At 31.3% G+C, this 17,179-nt stretch overlaps 1 protein-coding gene across 1 annotated transcript; it reads left to right on the top strand.

Moving 5' to 3' along the window:
- Positions 1-11,850: 11,850 nt before the first annotated feature.
- Positions 11,851-14,668, top strand: LOC120078540 (acetylserotonin O-methyltransferase-like). Its single transcript, XM_039032815.2, has 3 exons — positions 11,851-12,572; positions 12,788-13,004; positions 14,215-14,668. Exons 1-3 carry the CDS (start codon positions 12,010-12,012, stop codon positions 14,512-14,514), a joined length of 1,080 nt encoding a protein of 359 aa, XP_038888743.1. The 5' UTR covers positions 11,851-12,009; the 3' UTR covers positions 14,515-14,668.
- The last annotated feature ends 2,511 nt before the right edge of the window (positions 14,669-17,179 follow it).

The following is a 17,179-nucleotide window of genomic DNA, read 5'->3' as shown; positions in this document are numbered from 1 at the left end:
ATTCTTACCCTATAGTTTGATATCACATATCTACTATAGTAATTTCTCCTCTACTTGATATAAATCATATTTACATCTAATTTCCTCGAAAATAATGTATCTCATTGATTTAGTCAATTATATCATATATAATTAACCAGTCCGATTATATGATATATAATCGATCTCCCTCTTGTCAATTTAAACATTTCAAACTGACCCAAACACTGATTCTCGACTTTATCCAAGCTACCCAGGGGACCTAATGGACTGTGGCTCGAAGCTCCAACGATACGTGAATAGTTGACTAAACTCTTTTGCCACAAGATCCACCCTCTGTTAACTGTCAGGCATTCCACCAAAGACCAACAGCTGAACTCTTCTTATCACAGATATATTTCTGTGTCCCATTGGATATAACCAATCATGAGTACGAAACCCTTCACAGATACTCGTAAGTACAGTTGGGTCATATTACCGTTTTATCCCTGTAGTTACATCTCACTCCTTAAGTACCATTGATTCCTCTAATGAATAATACAACATAGTCCAACTATGTGTGAACACCTCTCGGGCCAAAAGAAGGTGTGTGGCACCACATCGTTCAAGCCCTGGAATCATCCCTTAAGGGAACTATCTATCTACTTACCCTTACTTTGGGGAAGGAGTGAATTCCATCTTGTGTAGCTGAGTTCTCAGCTCTTAAATCAGACGAATCCCCAAAATATTAGGATTGAATTGGCGACTTAGCCACTCACACCCATAAAAATCAAAGGACCGCCCTCAATGGCAGGAGTTCCCAACTCACTTAGGATTGAGGTCATGTTACCTATGGTCATCCTAGTGATGTGAAGTCTCTGTCATGAACGGTGTTATATAATGAGACGTTAACACTTTGTGGTCAGGTCTTATACAAACTCTAGGACACCCCGCTCGCATGTCCCCTACACGAATGATCAGGATCAGACCATCTGTGACAAGTCACAATATCTTTGACCATTCCACAAAGCGAGCCACATCCGTAGCGTTACCAGGATAAGGTTTCCCTCCTATATCCATATACTACAGAATATTTTGGTTATCACTCAAGACATGATCCACTTGTATGCCACCACATACATTCTTAAGTTACATACAAATAACTAGGGATTTTATATTTATTGGTATGTGGTAAAGCAAATAAAACATACAACTAGCAAAATCAAAATATGAAATATCATATATTATACAATACAAGCGTTCGTACAAACAGTTTACAAACTACAAGACACGAGACTTTAGGGCATCAACCCCAATAGTAGAGACATGTGAGTGAGAGTATTCTATACAATGGGATTTGTATAAGATCGAGTTCATCGTTAGCTCAGAATTAAGATCGAATTACCTTAAGGTCATCGAATTGAAATAGTCGATTTTAACAGTAAATAGTTGTTATAAAGAAAAAGTAACTATTCCGTGTTCCGGTCTTATGCAAACATCTTTTGCACAATTACATATCTTCACACAAACAACTTTGGGATCGCATTGTTTGTATCAATATACAAAGCAGGTCGTGTCCATAGTGTCCCCAGGAAAAGGTACTCAACCCTATCCATATAGTTATAGACCTTTTTGGCTATATGATAAAACTTGATCCTCTTTTATGTTTCTAGATAAAATTTAAGTATTCATGTTATAGCCATGGGTTGGATTATTGGATTTAGGAATGAATACAATTATGTAACATCTATATTGAAACAAATCCCGACAATATCTTTATTGTGAATAGAACATGTTTAATGTTTACAAATTGCAAGTTTTAGGGCATCACCAACACTAAGACATCTTTTTGGTATTAGAAATATTTCATAGTAAATAATTTACAATTATTTTGTATGCAAACATTTCATGTCCTTTAATTTTGCAATTAATTACCAATATTTGATATTATTTTGTAATTATTTTCCACTTCTTTTTTAAATTTCTGCCCTCGTACTGACATTTTCACATATATTTACACTATACGGCTCAATGTTGTTTTACTTTATAGATATAATGATTTAAAATGGCCAAATATAATCTAATTAGCTCAAAATCAAAATTCCATTAACTGATTATAACAATTTTCATCAATTTCAAACAATTTCCATAAAGTTTTTCGAAATTTTCATTGATACTTCCATTAAATCAGGACCTCGATTGTAACGACCGGATCCTTACATATTATGGTCCGACCGCTACGACATGCATACTTAGACTTTTCTATCATGAGATGAGTTTTGGCAAAAATCTCAAAAGAACATATCTAAGATTTTATTAATTAGGTAGAAAACTATATAAAAGTTTATTTTACAAAACACCAGGATCCCTAAAACATTAGCATAGTGATACAAAAATGCATATGCTTATAATAGTGAGTTTGGCGGTTGGCCATTTGAGCGACGTCCATTCTGCTACCTATGCTGTGTCCTTACCTACAAAGTCTATAAAAATAGGATGAGTATATAATATACCCAGTAAGTAGTTCTCACATAAGGTAGTGACCAAATGCACAATCACATGCAACATGTCCTGAAAACATATGATTGGGATCGAAAACATATAATAATATGTAGTCGTCGGTTATGCTTCTAACGTAAATTTTTCCGCCCTGATAGAAAGATGTGGACTTAGGTAAAAACTAACCCATCTGATGATTAGTGGGTTATGCAGTTAGTAGGGCCAGAGTCGCATCCAACATCAACTATTAACATAAATGTAAGATTGGACTAGAGGGGTGCAACCATACATACCCTGTTAGTCCCTAGCATAATCTTGACATAGAATTGGGTCTAGAGGGGTGCAACCATACATGCCCTGCTAGCCCTAGAAACATACCTTTATCTAATTAAAATTTAATCTTATGAACAAACATAATGCATGGGGTTCCTTGTCGATAAACGTATTTTATACATGTAATGCAACATAACAATAACATAATTATGCAACATATTAAAGGTACACTACCATGAAATACTTAAAGAGAGGGTGAGATAAACTACTTACCTTGACTGCGATCTTAGTTATTTCTTATTATTCCTTATGGTTTAATCAGTAGAGCTTTCCCTCTTAAATCAGAAGGAAATTTGGGCAGTACTTCCCTTGCGTTTCTTCCTTCTAACTAACAGAATTACTTCACCCTATTCACATGATTTTTACTACTGAGTTTTATTTGAAAATCCGTTTAACTTCCAGTCTAAAGCCTTCTATTTATAGCCATTTCTAGCTCTTCTCTGTGTGACAACTCATCCTACAAATGGCTTCTTCAAAATTACTTAGGTTTAAGAATTTCTCTTAATAAGACACCTAATTTTGGCTAACGTTTGCCCTTACGTCGTCAACCTTTGTTTGTATTCCATTTTAGGGTTCTCCATGTATAATCTATAAGATCGTGGCCAAATTCAACGCATAATCCACGTTTCTGTCAAAATCTCTCTCTTTCTGTTCTCAAGATCTCGCTCTCTCCAGTTTTCTCGCTAGTTTGGCTCTCCTGACTCTCGCTCTCGCTGGTTTGGCTCTCGTGGCTCCTACTCTCGCTGGTTTTACTCTTGTGGCTCTCGCTCTCTCCCACTTTCTCGCTGAGAATCTCGCTCTCTCCATTCTCGCTCTCTCCAATTTTCTCTCCAATCTCACTCTCTCCACTCTCGCTCTCTCCAATTTTATTTCCAATCTCGCTCTCTACTCTTGCTGTCTCCAATTTTCTCTCCAATCTCGCTAGTTTTCACTCGTGGGTTGCCTTCAAATTAATTCACCTCCAATTCTTCCAATGAGCAATGCCCAAACAAAAAGTTATCTACTGCCCTTTGTCTCCTTAATTAGCTAGCGTCCAACTTCTAATTAATCCTTAACATGGGATTTTGCCCCCTCATTCATTATTTTTGGATGATTAATAAATTTCTTTCCCTATTCTAAATTTCCACTCGATTTTCCTATTAAATTTATATATTTTTCATTCTTAATTATATATTTTATTTGTTTTCCTGCTTTCTAAATTAGGATTAGGGTATTACATTTACCACCCCTTTAAATAAAATTTCGTCCGGCTTAAGTAGTGTATGCGTACAAATTTGGGTTGTTACCTCGATACATCCAAATTTCGAACATTGATGTAGACTTGGTATCATTTGTTAAATGATGCTTACATGACAACCAATAAATTAAAAAAAAAATGCTATTAATTTATAATTCATTATCAACTTAAAAGGAGAAATTCTTTTGTGGAAATTTGGACCTTTTTGTTTTTAATTTATTTTTCTCTTTGTTAAGATTCTCTATAATTTCCACTCCTAAAATTAGCATAGCTTAGATTTTTGTTTTCCGTTTTTGTTTTACATTTTTTTTTTCTTTTGAGACGTATAATTAGCATAAGTCTTAAACTCTATTTGTTTTTATTTCTTTATTGAAAACTACATTTTACTATAAACTCAAAGGGTAAGGATTAAAATTCCGTCGAGTAATCATTTGTTTTTTAATTTTTAATTTTTAAAAATTAAGTCTATAAACATTCATTCTATCTCGAAATTTTTTGTTTTGTTAATTTTTAAAAAAATATATATATATATTTTAAATTTATCTAAGAAGTTAGCTCTTTTACATTGAAAGATGCAAACCACTTTAAGAAACAGAGAGAAAATAGACTAAACTTTAAAAAAAAAAAAAAAATAACTAAGGTCCTGTTTGATAACAATTTAATTTTTTGTTTTTGATTTTTGATAATTAAGCTTATTTTCTCTCATTTTCTTACTATAGTTTGCATCTTTTTTAAGTAGAATACTTTAAAAGCCAAATTCTAAAATTGAAAACAAGTTTTTTAATTTTTTTTAAAGTTTTTAAATTGGCTTGGTTTGGAAAACCTAGATAAAAAAATGAAATGAGTTTTTATAGTTTTAATTTAAAAAAACTAAAATAAAAAATAAAATAGTTACAAAGCCTAAACAAGTAGGCAAAAAAATTAACTCCTACCAAATAACTGCAAAATAATAATAAATAAAATAACACAACATAAAATAAAAAATCATAGAAAATGGATGTAGTTGCGATTTTATGAAAAGAAAACATTTTTTCCTCGGTCAAGAGCATAGACTTTATATGCACATCTTCAATTAAAAGATCATGAGTTGAAATCTCTTCTTACTGGCTAAAGCGAGCATAACTTAGTTGACATTCAAGTATGTTAGTGACTATTAGAATTGTAGAAGATGAAATTTTGGAGAAAGAATTACTTGGTCATACTCGATCATACTTGATCATAGCAGAATTGTACTCAACGCATTTAATTCCTAGATGAAGATATATTTGTACATCATATAATAATGTAAAAAGACCATAAAAGGCATAACAGAAACTTTATTAACAGAATGATATAACTAATATCTAACTAATCAGTTTTATATCTAATATCCCCCCTCAAGTTCGTCAGTATAAATTGATGATGCCCAACTTGGATAAAATGGAGAAATAAGTTGGAGCAGGCAGTGCTTTTGTAAAAATATCAGCTAATTGACTTTTGGATCTGATGGGTAGAAGCTTGAGAGATCCATCAGCAACTTTGTCTCTAACAAAATGACAATTAAGTTCTATATGTTTGGTTCTCTCATGAAAAACTAGATTAGTAGCAAGATAGACAGCTGTTTAATTGTCACAAAAAATAATGGAAGGTCAAGAACACATAATCCTTTGAGTAGTGATGTCAACCAAATGAGTTCAAAAGCTGTTGAAGCAAGAGCTCTGTATTTTGCTTCAACTGAGGAACGAGAAACAACACTTTTCTTTTTAGATCTCCATGATACAAGAGTGTCTCCAAAAAATATGCAGAAATCAAATGTGGATTTTCTGGTATCAACACAAGATCCTCAGTCAGAATTTGAAAAATCTTTCAATTGGAAAGTCTTTGTTGGTGATCTGGTAATGCCCTGCCCTTGTGAAGATTTCAAGTATCTCAACAAATGATGGGCTAATGCAAGATGTGATTTGCACGAGTGAGCAACAAATTGGCTAAGCTTGATGATAGCAAATACTATATCTGGTCTTGTGATGGTTAAGTAAAGTAGCTTGCCAATTAATCTTCCTTAAGGAGATAGGTCTTTCAACAAATCAACATCTGAATTTCTCAACTTAATATTGGGATCCATAGGAACAGATACTGGTTTAGCACTCAAAAGGCCAGCTTCTTTTAATATTTAAAGTGTATAATATCTTTGAGAGATGGATATGTCTTTATGTGATCGTCCAAGTTCAAGACCAAACAAATATTTGAGAGATCCAAGATTTTTTAGTTTGAAACGATCATGTAATATGGTCTTGCATTGAGTGATTTGTTGTGTATTTGCTCATGTGATGATTATATCATCAACATAGACAAGAAGAGCAATGAAGGTTTCATCTTTTCCACGAACAAATAGAGAATAATCTGCCTTTGACTGAGTGAAGCCTAATTCAACCAAAACATCTGAGAACTTTGTAAACCATTGACATAAGGCTTGTTTCAACCCATAGATCGACTTCTTTAGTTTCCATGCAAGTTTCCCATTTTGGAAATAATACCCCTGAGGTTTGTAGCCAAGAGATAGATCCATGTAAACTTCTTTAAACAAATCTCCATGGAGGAATGCATTATTAACATCTAATTGGATAAGATTCCAATTGTGTGAGACAACCAGTGTGAGTAGCACTCGAATAGTGACTAACTTTGCAACATGCAAAAAAGTTTCAATGAAGTCCAATTCTTCTTGCTGAGTGTATCCCTTTGCAACAAGTCTTGCTTTGTATCTCTCGATTGTTCCATCAGTATGTTTGATCTTATAGATCCATTTGCAGCCAATTGGGTGTTTGGTTGGAGGCAAACATATAACATCCCAAGTATGGTTGTCTTCCATGGCTTGGATTTCAACTCGCATAGCTTCCTTCCAATGTTGAAAAGGGATGGCCTAATGATAGAATTGAGGTTCATAATGAGAGGATACAGCTAGAGAGATGGCCTGAAATTTTGGAAAAACTTTTTCATATGATAAGGAAAAGGATATGGGATAGCAAGAAGAATATAAAGGTAAAGGTTGTGATTGAGCAAGGCTACGACTGTAATCTTGAAGATATGAAGGTTTTGATATTCGATTTGATTTTCATGGTTCAAGTGTGGGAATAAACGAATGGGTTAAGAAATATTGATCTGTGTATTTGACAGAGGTGCTGTTGGTGTGTCTTTTATAGGAGAATAGGCTTCATGATTAGGTGAAGATGGTGAGGGCAAAGGGTTATTAGTAGGTTGATTTATTGGACTGATATTGGGTGATGATAAATCACTAGGTATACTGGATAAATGATAGGTTTAGTTATTGAGTGGTTGATGATGTATAGGTCGGGTTGAGATGTCGATGTCAATTGACTTGGGAAGTAAAAAACTTTGAAGAAAAGAGGGTTGTTCATCTATAGGAGTGACTTTTTGAAAAGGAAAAACTGACTCATGTAAGACTACATCTCGGGATATAAAAAGTTTATTGTTTTCAATATCAAACAATTTGTAAGCCTTCATACCGGAAGGATATCCAATAAAAACACTAGGTTTAGCTCGAGGATCAAACTTGGTTCTACCATTTTGTAAGGTGGATGCAAAACATAAACATCCAAATGTTTTGAGAAGAGAATAGTCTGCTACTTTGCCATATAAGATCTCACATAGAGTTTTCCAGTTTAGTAGAGGTGAAGGTTTTTGATTGGTGAGAAATACAGATGTTAAAATGCATTCACTTCAAAATTTCATAGAGACTCGAAACTGGAAAGATAGAGCTCTGGCAACATTCATGATAGGTTGGTGTTTTCTTTCAACAACAGAGTTTTGTTTTGGCCTTCCCACATGGAAAAGTTGGTGTATAACCCCTTTTTGAAGAAAAAATTCAGTAAAAGACAATTTTGGGGCATTATTAAAATGAAAAACTTTAATTTTCTTGTTGTAATGAGTTTCTATATAGGAAAAGAATTGTAGAATGATTTATTCTTCATCAAAAACACCCAAGTACATCTACTATGGTCATCAACTAAAGTAAGAAAGTATTTATAACCTGAAAATGAATGTGTGGCAACAGGGCCCCAAACATCAGCATGTATAGTATCAAAAATAGTAGATGCTTTGTGATTATGATATTCAAATGATAATTTCTTTTGTTTGGCTAAAGGACATATTTCACATGGATATGACTTATGCAACAAAGAAGAATCAAGTGATAGTATGTTTTTTAAAGCTGATAATCGAGAGATAGAGGGATGTCCAAGCCTAGAATGCTATATTTCTGGTGAAGTATGTAAGACATCATTGATAATAGAAGATTCCTGTGCAAGATCAACAACTTCATATGGCTTCTCTATGAGGTACACGCCATCATGTAATCTACCCCTGTCAATCGTCCTCAAAGTGGATCTGACCTGAATATCAAAAAATTCATTTGAGAATTGTACAGATAGGGTATTATCAGACATAAGAGCATCGGTAGATAGTAAATTATACTGAAATTCTGGTACAAAGAGCACATGATGTAGAGTAATTAATCCAAAGAGAACAATTGAACTAGCATGATGAACCGAAATTTGTGTATTGTTAGGTAAAAGAACGAAACTAGCAAATGCTTCAATTCCGCAAATACATATTTTTGAAAACATATGTGTGTGGATACACCTGAGTTAATAACCCATTCACCAAAAGAAATATTGGAAGAACATATATCTGCTACATGAGTACAACCTTAACAATAGCTAATTTCAATTGAAGCATTGTAAGTATGTTGTGACATTGAGTAAGTGTTTCATTATTGAGGCTGGTGTTAGATCCAGATGGTGCTTAAATGGTTTCAGTAGCATGATTTACACCAGGTGGAATGTTATTAGGAACTTTGTGAACTTGATTGTTTGTTCTGCTTCTTTGTTTATAACCAGGAGATTAACCATGGAATTTATAACATTTATCAATTATGTGTCCTGAGATATGGCAATAGGTACACACGGGCTTGTTCTTGTTTTGTTTAGATGAGGAATTTGCAGTGTGATTTGGTTGTGACTGTGAATTGTTATCAGGCTTTTGAACAGCTAGTGTGAGAGCAGGAAATGGATGGTTGGAGGTTGAAAGGTGTTGTTCTGAACAACTAATGAAAAAGCTTTATTGATTGTTGGAGGAGGATCCATGAGAAGGATTTGAGATAGAGCATGATTGTAATAATCATTTAACATCAAAAAACATAAAAGGTATTCAAACTGAATGAATTCTTCGATTGATCTAACAACACCATAGGTACATTTTTCACATGTGCATCCTGGACGATATGATATGTATTCATCCCATAGACTTTTAATCTTGGAAAAATACATTGTGATTGATTCTTGTTCCTGTTTTAGGGTAGATAATCCATGTTTTAATTGAAAAATGCGGGATCCATTCCTTTTCTGAAACCGATATTGAAGATCAAGCCAAATTTCTCGAGCAGAGTTGGTGAATTGTACTCGATGCATTTTATTCCTCGATGAAGATATATTTATACATCATATAATAATGTAAAAAGACCATAAAAGGCATAACAGAAACTTTATTAACAGAATGATATAACTAATATCTAACTAATTAGTTTTATATCTAATAGTGACCATGAGATTTGTAGTTCAAATCTCCTAAGCATCAATTATATTTTTTAAAAAAAAATCCTTTCTATATTCTCTTTAAAAAAAATAATATCTTCTTACTATTATGCATATTCATTATGAAGTTTATTAGTATCTCTTACCTATCATTTATTATGTAAATTTTCACATATAGACAAAATGTCAAATTATTTATAGAAATAGTAAAAAAAAAAAAAAAAAAACTCATATAGACACTGATAGACTTTTTCTATCACTAATAAACTTCTATCAACCTCTATTAAAGAATATTAAAATTTGTTATTGTATATAAATAATTTTTCTTATTTTTCTATTTTTTAAAATCTCTCTTATTATTGTTGCTATTATGTAATAAATCAGAGAGATTCTCCAACACCATTTTAAAAGGGTTATTAATGCATGCCTTAATTAATTAAATTATATTCCAATTAAATTGTTAAGTATATCAATATGTAGAAGAAAAAATAAATCATTGTATAATTTAGAAAATTAAGTCATTAAAACTAAACAAAAACCAAAAATTTCCAACCATCTTTGGAATAATTGCCATGTTAATTAATGTGTGGTTAGTTCCAAATTCACTATCAACAAACAGGACAAGACAAATTATTGAAATCTTTATTTGCCAAAAAAAAAAAATTGTTTGAAATTTTAAACTAAATTAAAGAACTATAGATATACTTAGGAAGAAAAAGATTTAGTGATGATATATGCAAACCTTTACAGGCTAAATCTTTCTTATTTTAGGAGAAAAAGTTTATTAATATTTATTTAATATCCCCACTTGTTGTTGTCAAGAAAAAGACAAGCAAAATGAATATGTCAAAATGATGTAAGGATATCTTTCTTTTTATTTTATTTTATTTTATTTTATTTTTTAAAAAAAACATAAGGTTCCTACCATTTTATCGATGGCTAATTTTGTTATTTAATTATATCAAGATCAATTATTCAATTTTTTCCTCCTATATATTTACCAACTTTTTAAAAGAAATGGTTCTATTTAACAACTTTTTAATAGAAATGGTTCAACTAAATTTAATCACTAGAAGACTTTTTTTTCACTAAAATTAACAAAAACGTTTTGTTTTCTTTTTTCAAATATTATTATAGTAGTGTTGTTTGTCATGATACAATAAAAATTACATTTTAATTATAAATAAAAAAAAATGCTATAAGAATGTGTCTCACACGTTTTAGTCATTTCCAAGAAACAAAAATATTTATCTTGCGATTTTATACGTTTACATAATGTGAATCACATAGTTATTGCAATAATTACTAATTTCATAATACTTATACACATAAAACTCAACCTGTTGACGGAAAAAATAAAGAGTCCTTATAATATTTATAAAATATCAAGAGTCCTTATAATATTTATAAAATAGTATCTTATTGTTAATTGATTTTGAGATGACACCCTATGTTACTTAGGATAATTACAATTGGTGGCAATTTTTAGGGTTAATAATGTGTACAACAATATTTTTAAAGAATTGCAAATATAACAAAATCTATCTTTGACAGACTCTATTGTTGATAGACTCATATCAACGATATAGTTTATCATTAATAGACTCCGAGTGTTGGATCTAAATTTTGCTATATCTATAAAAAAAAAAATTGTGTTGTACTATATCGGCTAATACGGACCTGATTTCTATATTTGCAACTTCTTCTATCTAATATAGTATCAAAGTCCATAAATCCAAATGAATATTCTATCCAATAAATAAAATTTTGATCCAATTCAAAGAACGGTAAATACAAAAGAGACACCATCTAGGAAGGACACGTTGAACTCGTGTTGAAAATCTTCCATTGGAAAAGTCAATGGATCTCAAAATATTTTTAAGATAGATGAGCTAATTCTTCTAATCGTCAATTAGTATTTAAATGGAACTCCTTGTTAAATTATTTAAAATAATACTTAATTTTTATTTATTCATAAAATATCCTTATTTTCAAACATTGAAATATTATCCATGAATTGTACGTTTCAAAGCAATCATTAGAGTAGAAAATGGAACGAAGGGAGGGAAGAAAAAGAAAGAGAAGAGAAAAAGGAATAAAAATAAGTATATATTTTTTAAGTTTAATAATTAAAAAAAATAATTTATACATACATATAATTAAAAAAATTATTAATTTTGAAAACTCAAAAATTCAAATACAAACACAATTTCATAGATTAAAAATGTGGTTTCATTCGGCCTTCTCCATCTTCTTTTTTTAGTACAATGAAAAGGTCATTCCATTGATCGAAACTCATTTTGGTACTATCTTCCTTCGTTACTATATATATATGGGAACATTAGAATAAGAACTTGCAAGAACAAGTCAAGACAATATCGATCGATCATGTAAATAATGGATGAAAATGGTAGCAAGGAGTCCAATAAATTGAAGATAGAAGAAGAAGAGAGTGATTTGAAAGTAGAAGTATGGAAATACATATTTGGTTTCGTTGAAATGGCAGTAATAAAATGTGCGATTGAGCTCAAAATAGGAGACACCATTGAAAGCAATGGAGGTTCCATGACACTCTCCGAGCTATCTTCTTCTTTAAACTCTTCTCCTTTGCTTCTACACCGAGTCTTGCGGTTCCTTGTTCATCGAGGCATTTTCAAAGAAGAAAAAGCCACACAAAGCTACTCTCAAACGCCCATGTCTCGGCTGCTCACAACCACTGGACCAAATAGCTTGGCTCCCATACATCTCTTAGAGAGCAGCCCTGCGATGGTTGCACCATGGCACTACTTGAGTGCATGTCTTAAAGCCAATGATCATGAGAATGAGAGCCAGCCTTTTGAGTTGGCTCATGGGATGGACCTGTGGAGTTATGCTTCAGCCAATCCATCGCACAACAAGTTGGTGAATGAGGCCATGGCTTGCTTTGCTAGGGTGGTCATTTTGCCTGCAGTGCTTCAAAGGTCTCATAATATCCACCCGAGTTTCAGATAAATTAAGATTAAAATGATAGAACTAGTATTTTTGGCTCCCGTTTACATTTTTTTAAAAATTATTTTAGTGATGTAATTTTTTTATTTAGAAAATTTATCAAATATTCAACTAGTTTTTGCTTTGAAATTTACATGCATTTAGTAATGATTTTAGATAATAATCTGAGTAATTCGGATGTTTACAGGTGTGGGGAGATTTTTGATGGAGTTGGAAGTTTGGTTGATGTTGGAGGAGGAAATGGGACATGTTTGAGTATTTTAGTGAAGGCTTGTCCTTGGATTAAAGGCATTAATTTTGATCTTCCTCATGTTGTGTCTGGTTCACAAGAGTATGAAGGTGTTCAACATGTTGGTGGCAATATGTTTGATTCTATCCCTAAGGCTGATGCTGCTTTCATCATGGTACGTTATTTAATTTGGGTGTGTTTGTGGATGGTAAATTTGTTACTTGATATTGGTCTGATCTCAAAACTAATTATGACAATAAGTAGAGTAACTCATGTATCTTATAAAGATGGTAAGATCTCTTGATATATCTAATATTTTAAGGTTTTAAGTTTTGTTTAATTTAGTACAACTTTTAAGTTGGCCTTAAAGTTTCTTTAACAATCATTTTGTTTTTTTGTTTTTTAAAATGGTATTTATTTTCATACAAATTTGGTATAGTGGTTTTTTTTTTTTTTTAACTCTTAATCAAATTCCAAGCCTTAACCAAGAAAATTTAACTTCGCTTGGATATTGAAAATATTATAAAATATAGAAAACAAAATCAATAAATCCAAATGAAATTACATTGCTTATAATTTTTAAAAGTAAAATGGTTACTACACAAGGTTCAAATTTTCATGTCGGTTCTATTTTAGACTCTAAATTTTTAAGACGGTTTATTTTTGTCCTTAAACTTTTCAAGTTTATTGTAATTAGTTTTTAACTTTCAAAATATTTGAATCCTTAAAAAAACAATCATTTTGGTCATCTTTACTATGTTACATTTTTATCTTGAAATTTGTTGTTGAATGTTTGTCTCTTACATGTTTTATTTGAATCATGACATGGTAACATCCTAGGGCATAGGCACCAGAAGTTACTTCATTAATTTGTGAAATAAAAAAAATAAAAGTAAAAAATCAAAATAGCTAGTTATTTTTTAAAAGTTCAGATATTAAAATAAATATTTTAAAAGTCTAAGCACCAAAATAGAACAACCTAAAAAGCTTAAGAGCAGTTTAGTATTTTAATAAGCAAAACACACACATAAATATGCATTATTTGGAAGTCTACTATAATTTTGGGACAGTTGCAAATATAGTAATGAAGTCCAAAATATTTGTAAATCTAGCACAATGCAAAATTTTTTATAGATATAGCAAAATTTATATTTTACTTTCGAAATTTATCGGTAATAGACCATATTGGTAGTTAGTGTAAATCAGTGATAGATCATATCGTAGATAGAAGTCTATTAACAACAGAGCCTATCATTTATATATTTTACTATATTTGTAATTTTTTAAAAATGTTCCACTTAATTATTATTTCCATACAATTATCTTATAATTTTTATTGTTTTGAGGCTCACTAACAACAAATAATGCAACAAATATCATTGCAGGAGGTTCTACATGATTGGGATGATGAAGAATGCATAAAAATTTTGAAAAATGTCAAAGAGGCCATTCCTAAAAAGACGGGAAAAGTGATAATTGTTGAAGTGGTGATTGATGAAAATGAAAAAATTAGCCAATTATCAGATATAAGGTTAATGATGGATATGATAATGATGGCTCATACCATTAAGGGTAAAGAAAGAACAAATGTGGAATGGGCCAATGTTCTTCAAAAGGCTGGTTTTAGTCACTATACAATCACTCCTACTACAAGCATCCAATCTGTTATTCAAGCTTTTCCTTGATATCAATCAAATAAATTTCATGTATTGGTAATTATTGCTTCTATTTCATGTCATATTTCATTATATTGCTGATCTGTCTTTTTATTTTAAAAGTTTGTAATAATTGATTCAAAGAACAGGTATGTTTCTATTAAATACAAAATTGTGTTGAATACTTTTTTTTTCCCCTTTGTGCAATGTTATTTGATTCTGAAAATCATTCCTACGTTAATTCTCAAACATGTATAGATTTTTTTAAATGTCTATTTTACAAAATGAAGATTACAGTAAATACAAGGTGATTTCAATAAAAATTGTAAGAGTCTAAGTTGATTCATTTATGAATGTTTAAGGGTACAATGGATAAGTTTTTAAATCCATTAATTAATGGCACTAATGTGAAAAATATAAATTATTATCTATTTATCAATATTTCATCAATATTTTCACACGTCCAAGAATCCTTCCTCATTGACTTGGGAGGTATAAATTAAAATAAATTAGAACTAAAACTATTATCTACATATAATGTTTGCAAACTATACATTTATATCATACTCTCTCCCCATTTGATTTTGTTTCTTTTGCTTGCTCTCTTCAACTTCATTCTTCTCTCTCTTTTTTCCATTATCATAGATTTTCATTTCTTCTTTCTTTCTTTTTTCTTTTTTTTTTTTTTAAAAAAAGGGCAAAAACTCAATACCCAACTAAGGTATATGCCACCTTTTTCAGTGAATCGAAATACAAGAATAAATAAGAGAACCATAGATATATCAAAAAAAAGAAAAAAAAAAGAAAAAAAGAAAAGAAAAGAAAATAAGAAAGAAAAAAATATAAATCTCCAATTTTAATCTATAAAGGAAGAAATAAGCCTACCGGATTTTAATTTGAAAATATAAAAAAGAACTCATTCAAAACAAACATATAAATAAAAATAGAAAATTGGAAGAAAAAAAGACTATAAATCAAGAATCAAACCGGTAATAAACCGAATTGAACAAAAAATTAATTTATTAGTTTGTTCTATATTGGAAAATTGTTTGGATTACCCCTTCTTCATAAAACAAATTAGTTTTGTTTGAATATTGATGGTTACTACAGTGTGATAGGCTGATATTATCACAAGACTATAGTGTAGTTGATTGATTTTATTATAGGAAAAACTCGAGCAACATGTTGTGCAACATGGAAAAGACATTGTTATTAACATTGTTACATATCTGACAGTAGATTCGGCAGAATATCTTTTTGTTATTTGTCTGCGTTGATTTACATATTTCCATGGTTGCTTTCCTTATTCTCCAGCACAAAATATTTATTCACTTCTAAAAGACGTTCTCAATGCTAGTATTATTTATATTATACTCTTATTTAATTTTGGATTTAGCCACCTTATTAGAAAAGTATGTATTGGGAGTTTTGACCTTAGGGTTTGCCTAAGCCTTAACCTTCATATATTATTATTGAAAACCCTTGTATTTGTCGTTGAGTTTTTATTTCTCCAGCCATTATAGAACTCTGGAGGAGTTTGTTTCGATATTGTATTTAAGGAGAGCCCGAGTACATTAAAGATAATGAAAACTCATATTTAGGGGAGCCTAAATTTGATGAATGTGAAGGGATCTCACACTTAAGGGGAACCTAAGTATGTTGTATTGAGGGGATCTCATACGAAGCTTAGAGAATCTTCTTTGTAGAAATGAAGGGAGCTCAAACTTGGGGGGAGCCTAAGTTAAAACTGAAGAGATAGTTATACATGAGTCACTGAAGAGGGATTCTATCAGATAAGTACTTTCGTTGTAATCGCTAAACTTTTTATATAGTGAAGTTTCATTCTACCAGGCACATAAACCCCCAGACGTAGGTGAATTTACACCGAATTGGGTTATTAATCTCTATGTCTTTATATTTTTGTTTGTTTTCGTATTGCCCACTTGTTATACATATTGTCTATGACATCATGCTTGACATTGTATCCTGTATTAGATCCACTCAATTGTTTTTCAATTGGTATTAGAGTAGGTTGATTATTGTTCATTGAGTATTTGATGCAGTCGATCAGGGAAGGTAGATCAACTACTCGTCTCCTTATGCTTGATGGAACTAACTACTCCTATTGGAAAGCTAGAATGACAGTAAGACTTGGAAGGCAGTTATTTCTAGATAGACACATCCCCAAGTTATTGACAAGGATGATAACATCTCTCTCAAGCTTGAGAAGGATTAGACTGAACTTGAGGATGAAGCTTTCCATTGAAATTCTCGTGCTCTAAATGCTATTTTCAACGGAGTTGACAAGAACATGTTTTTGACTTATCAATACTTGTGTTTCTACTAAGGAAGCATGAGAAATCCTTACCATGGTGCATAAGGCACCTCTAAAGTGAATTTGTCTCGTCTGTAGATTCTAACATTAAAATTTGAATCTCTTGAGATGTTGAAAGATGAAAGTATTGTCGAGCTCAATGCTCGCATCCTGGATATTGCAAATAAATCCTTTGTTGTTGGTGAAAAAATATCTGAAGAAAAACTTATTGGAAAGATTATACGTTCACGACCAAAAAGATTTGATATCTAAGTTACAACTATCAAAGAGGCTCATGATATTGCTACCATGAAGGTGGATGAGTTGTTTGGATCTTTGCGAACCTTTGAATTGACCTTCGATAAAAAAATGTGATAAGAA

This window comes from Benincasa hispida, chromosome 5, assembly GCF_027475165.1.
Source record: "Benincasa hispida cultivar pf3 chromosome 5, pf3_genome.v1.1, whole genome shotgun sequence".
Taxonomy (NCBI): Eukaryota; Viridiplantae; Streptophyta; class Magnoliopsida; order Cucurbitales; family Cucurbitaceae; genus Benincasa; species Benincasa hispida.
This window is presented reverse-complemented; position numbering and strand designations above follow the sequence as displayed.

What these genes read in the sequence shown, in the direction of transcription:
- LOC120078540 (XM_039032815.2), top strand. Translation starts at nt 12,010, where the DNA reads ATGGATGAAAATGGTAGCAAGGAGTCCAATAAATTGAAGATAGAAGAA. An exon ending in TTGCCTGCAGTGCTTCAAAG is followed by an intron (nt 12,573 to 12,787) that starts GTCTCATAATAT and finishes GGATGTTTACAG; the next exon opens with GTGTGGGGAGATTTTTGATG. An exon ending in CTGATGCTGCTTTCATCATG is followed by an intron (nt 13,005 to 14,214) that starts GTACGTTATTTA and finishes ATATCATTGCAG; the next exon opens with GAGGTTCTACATGATTGGGA.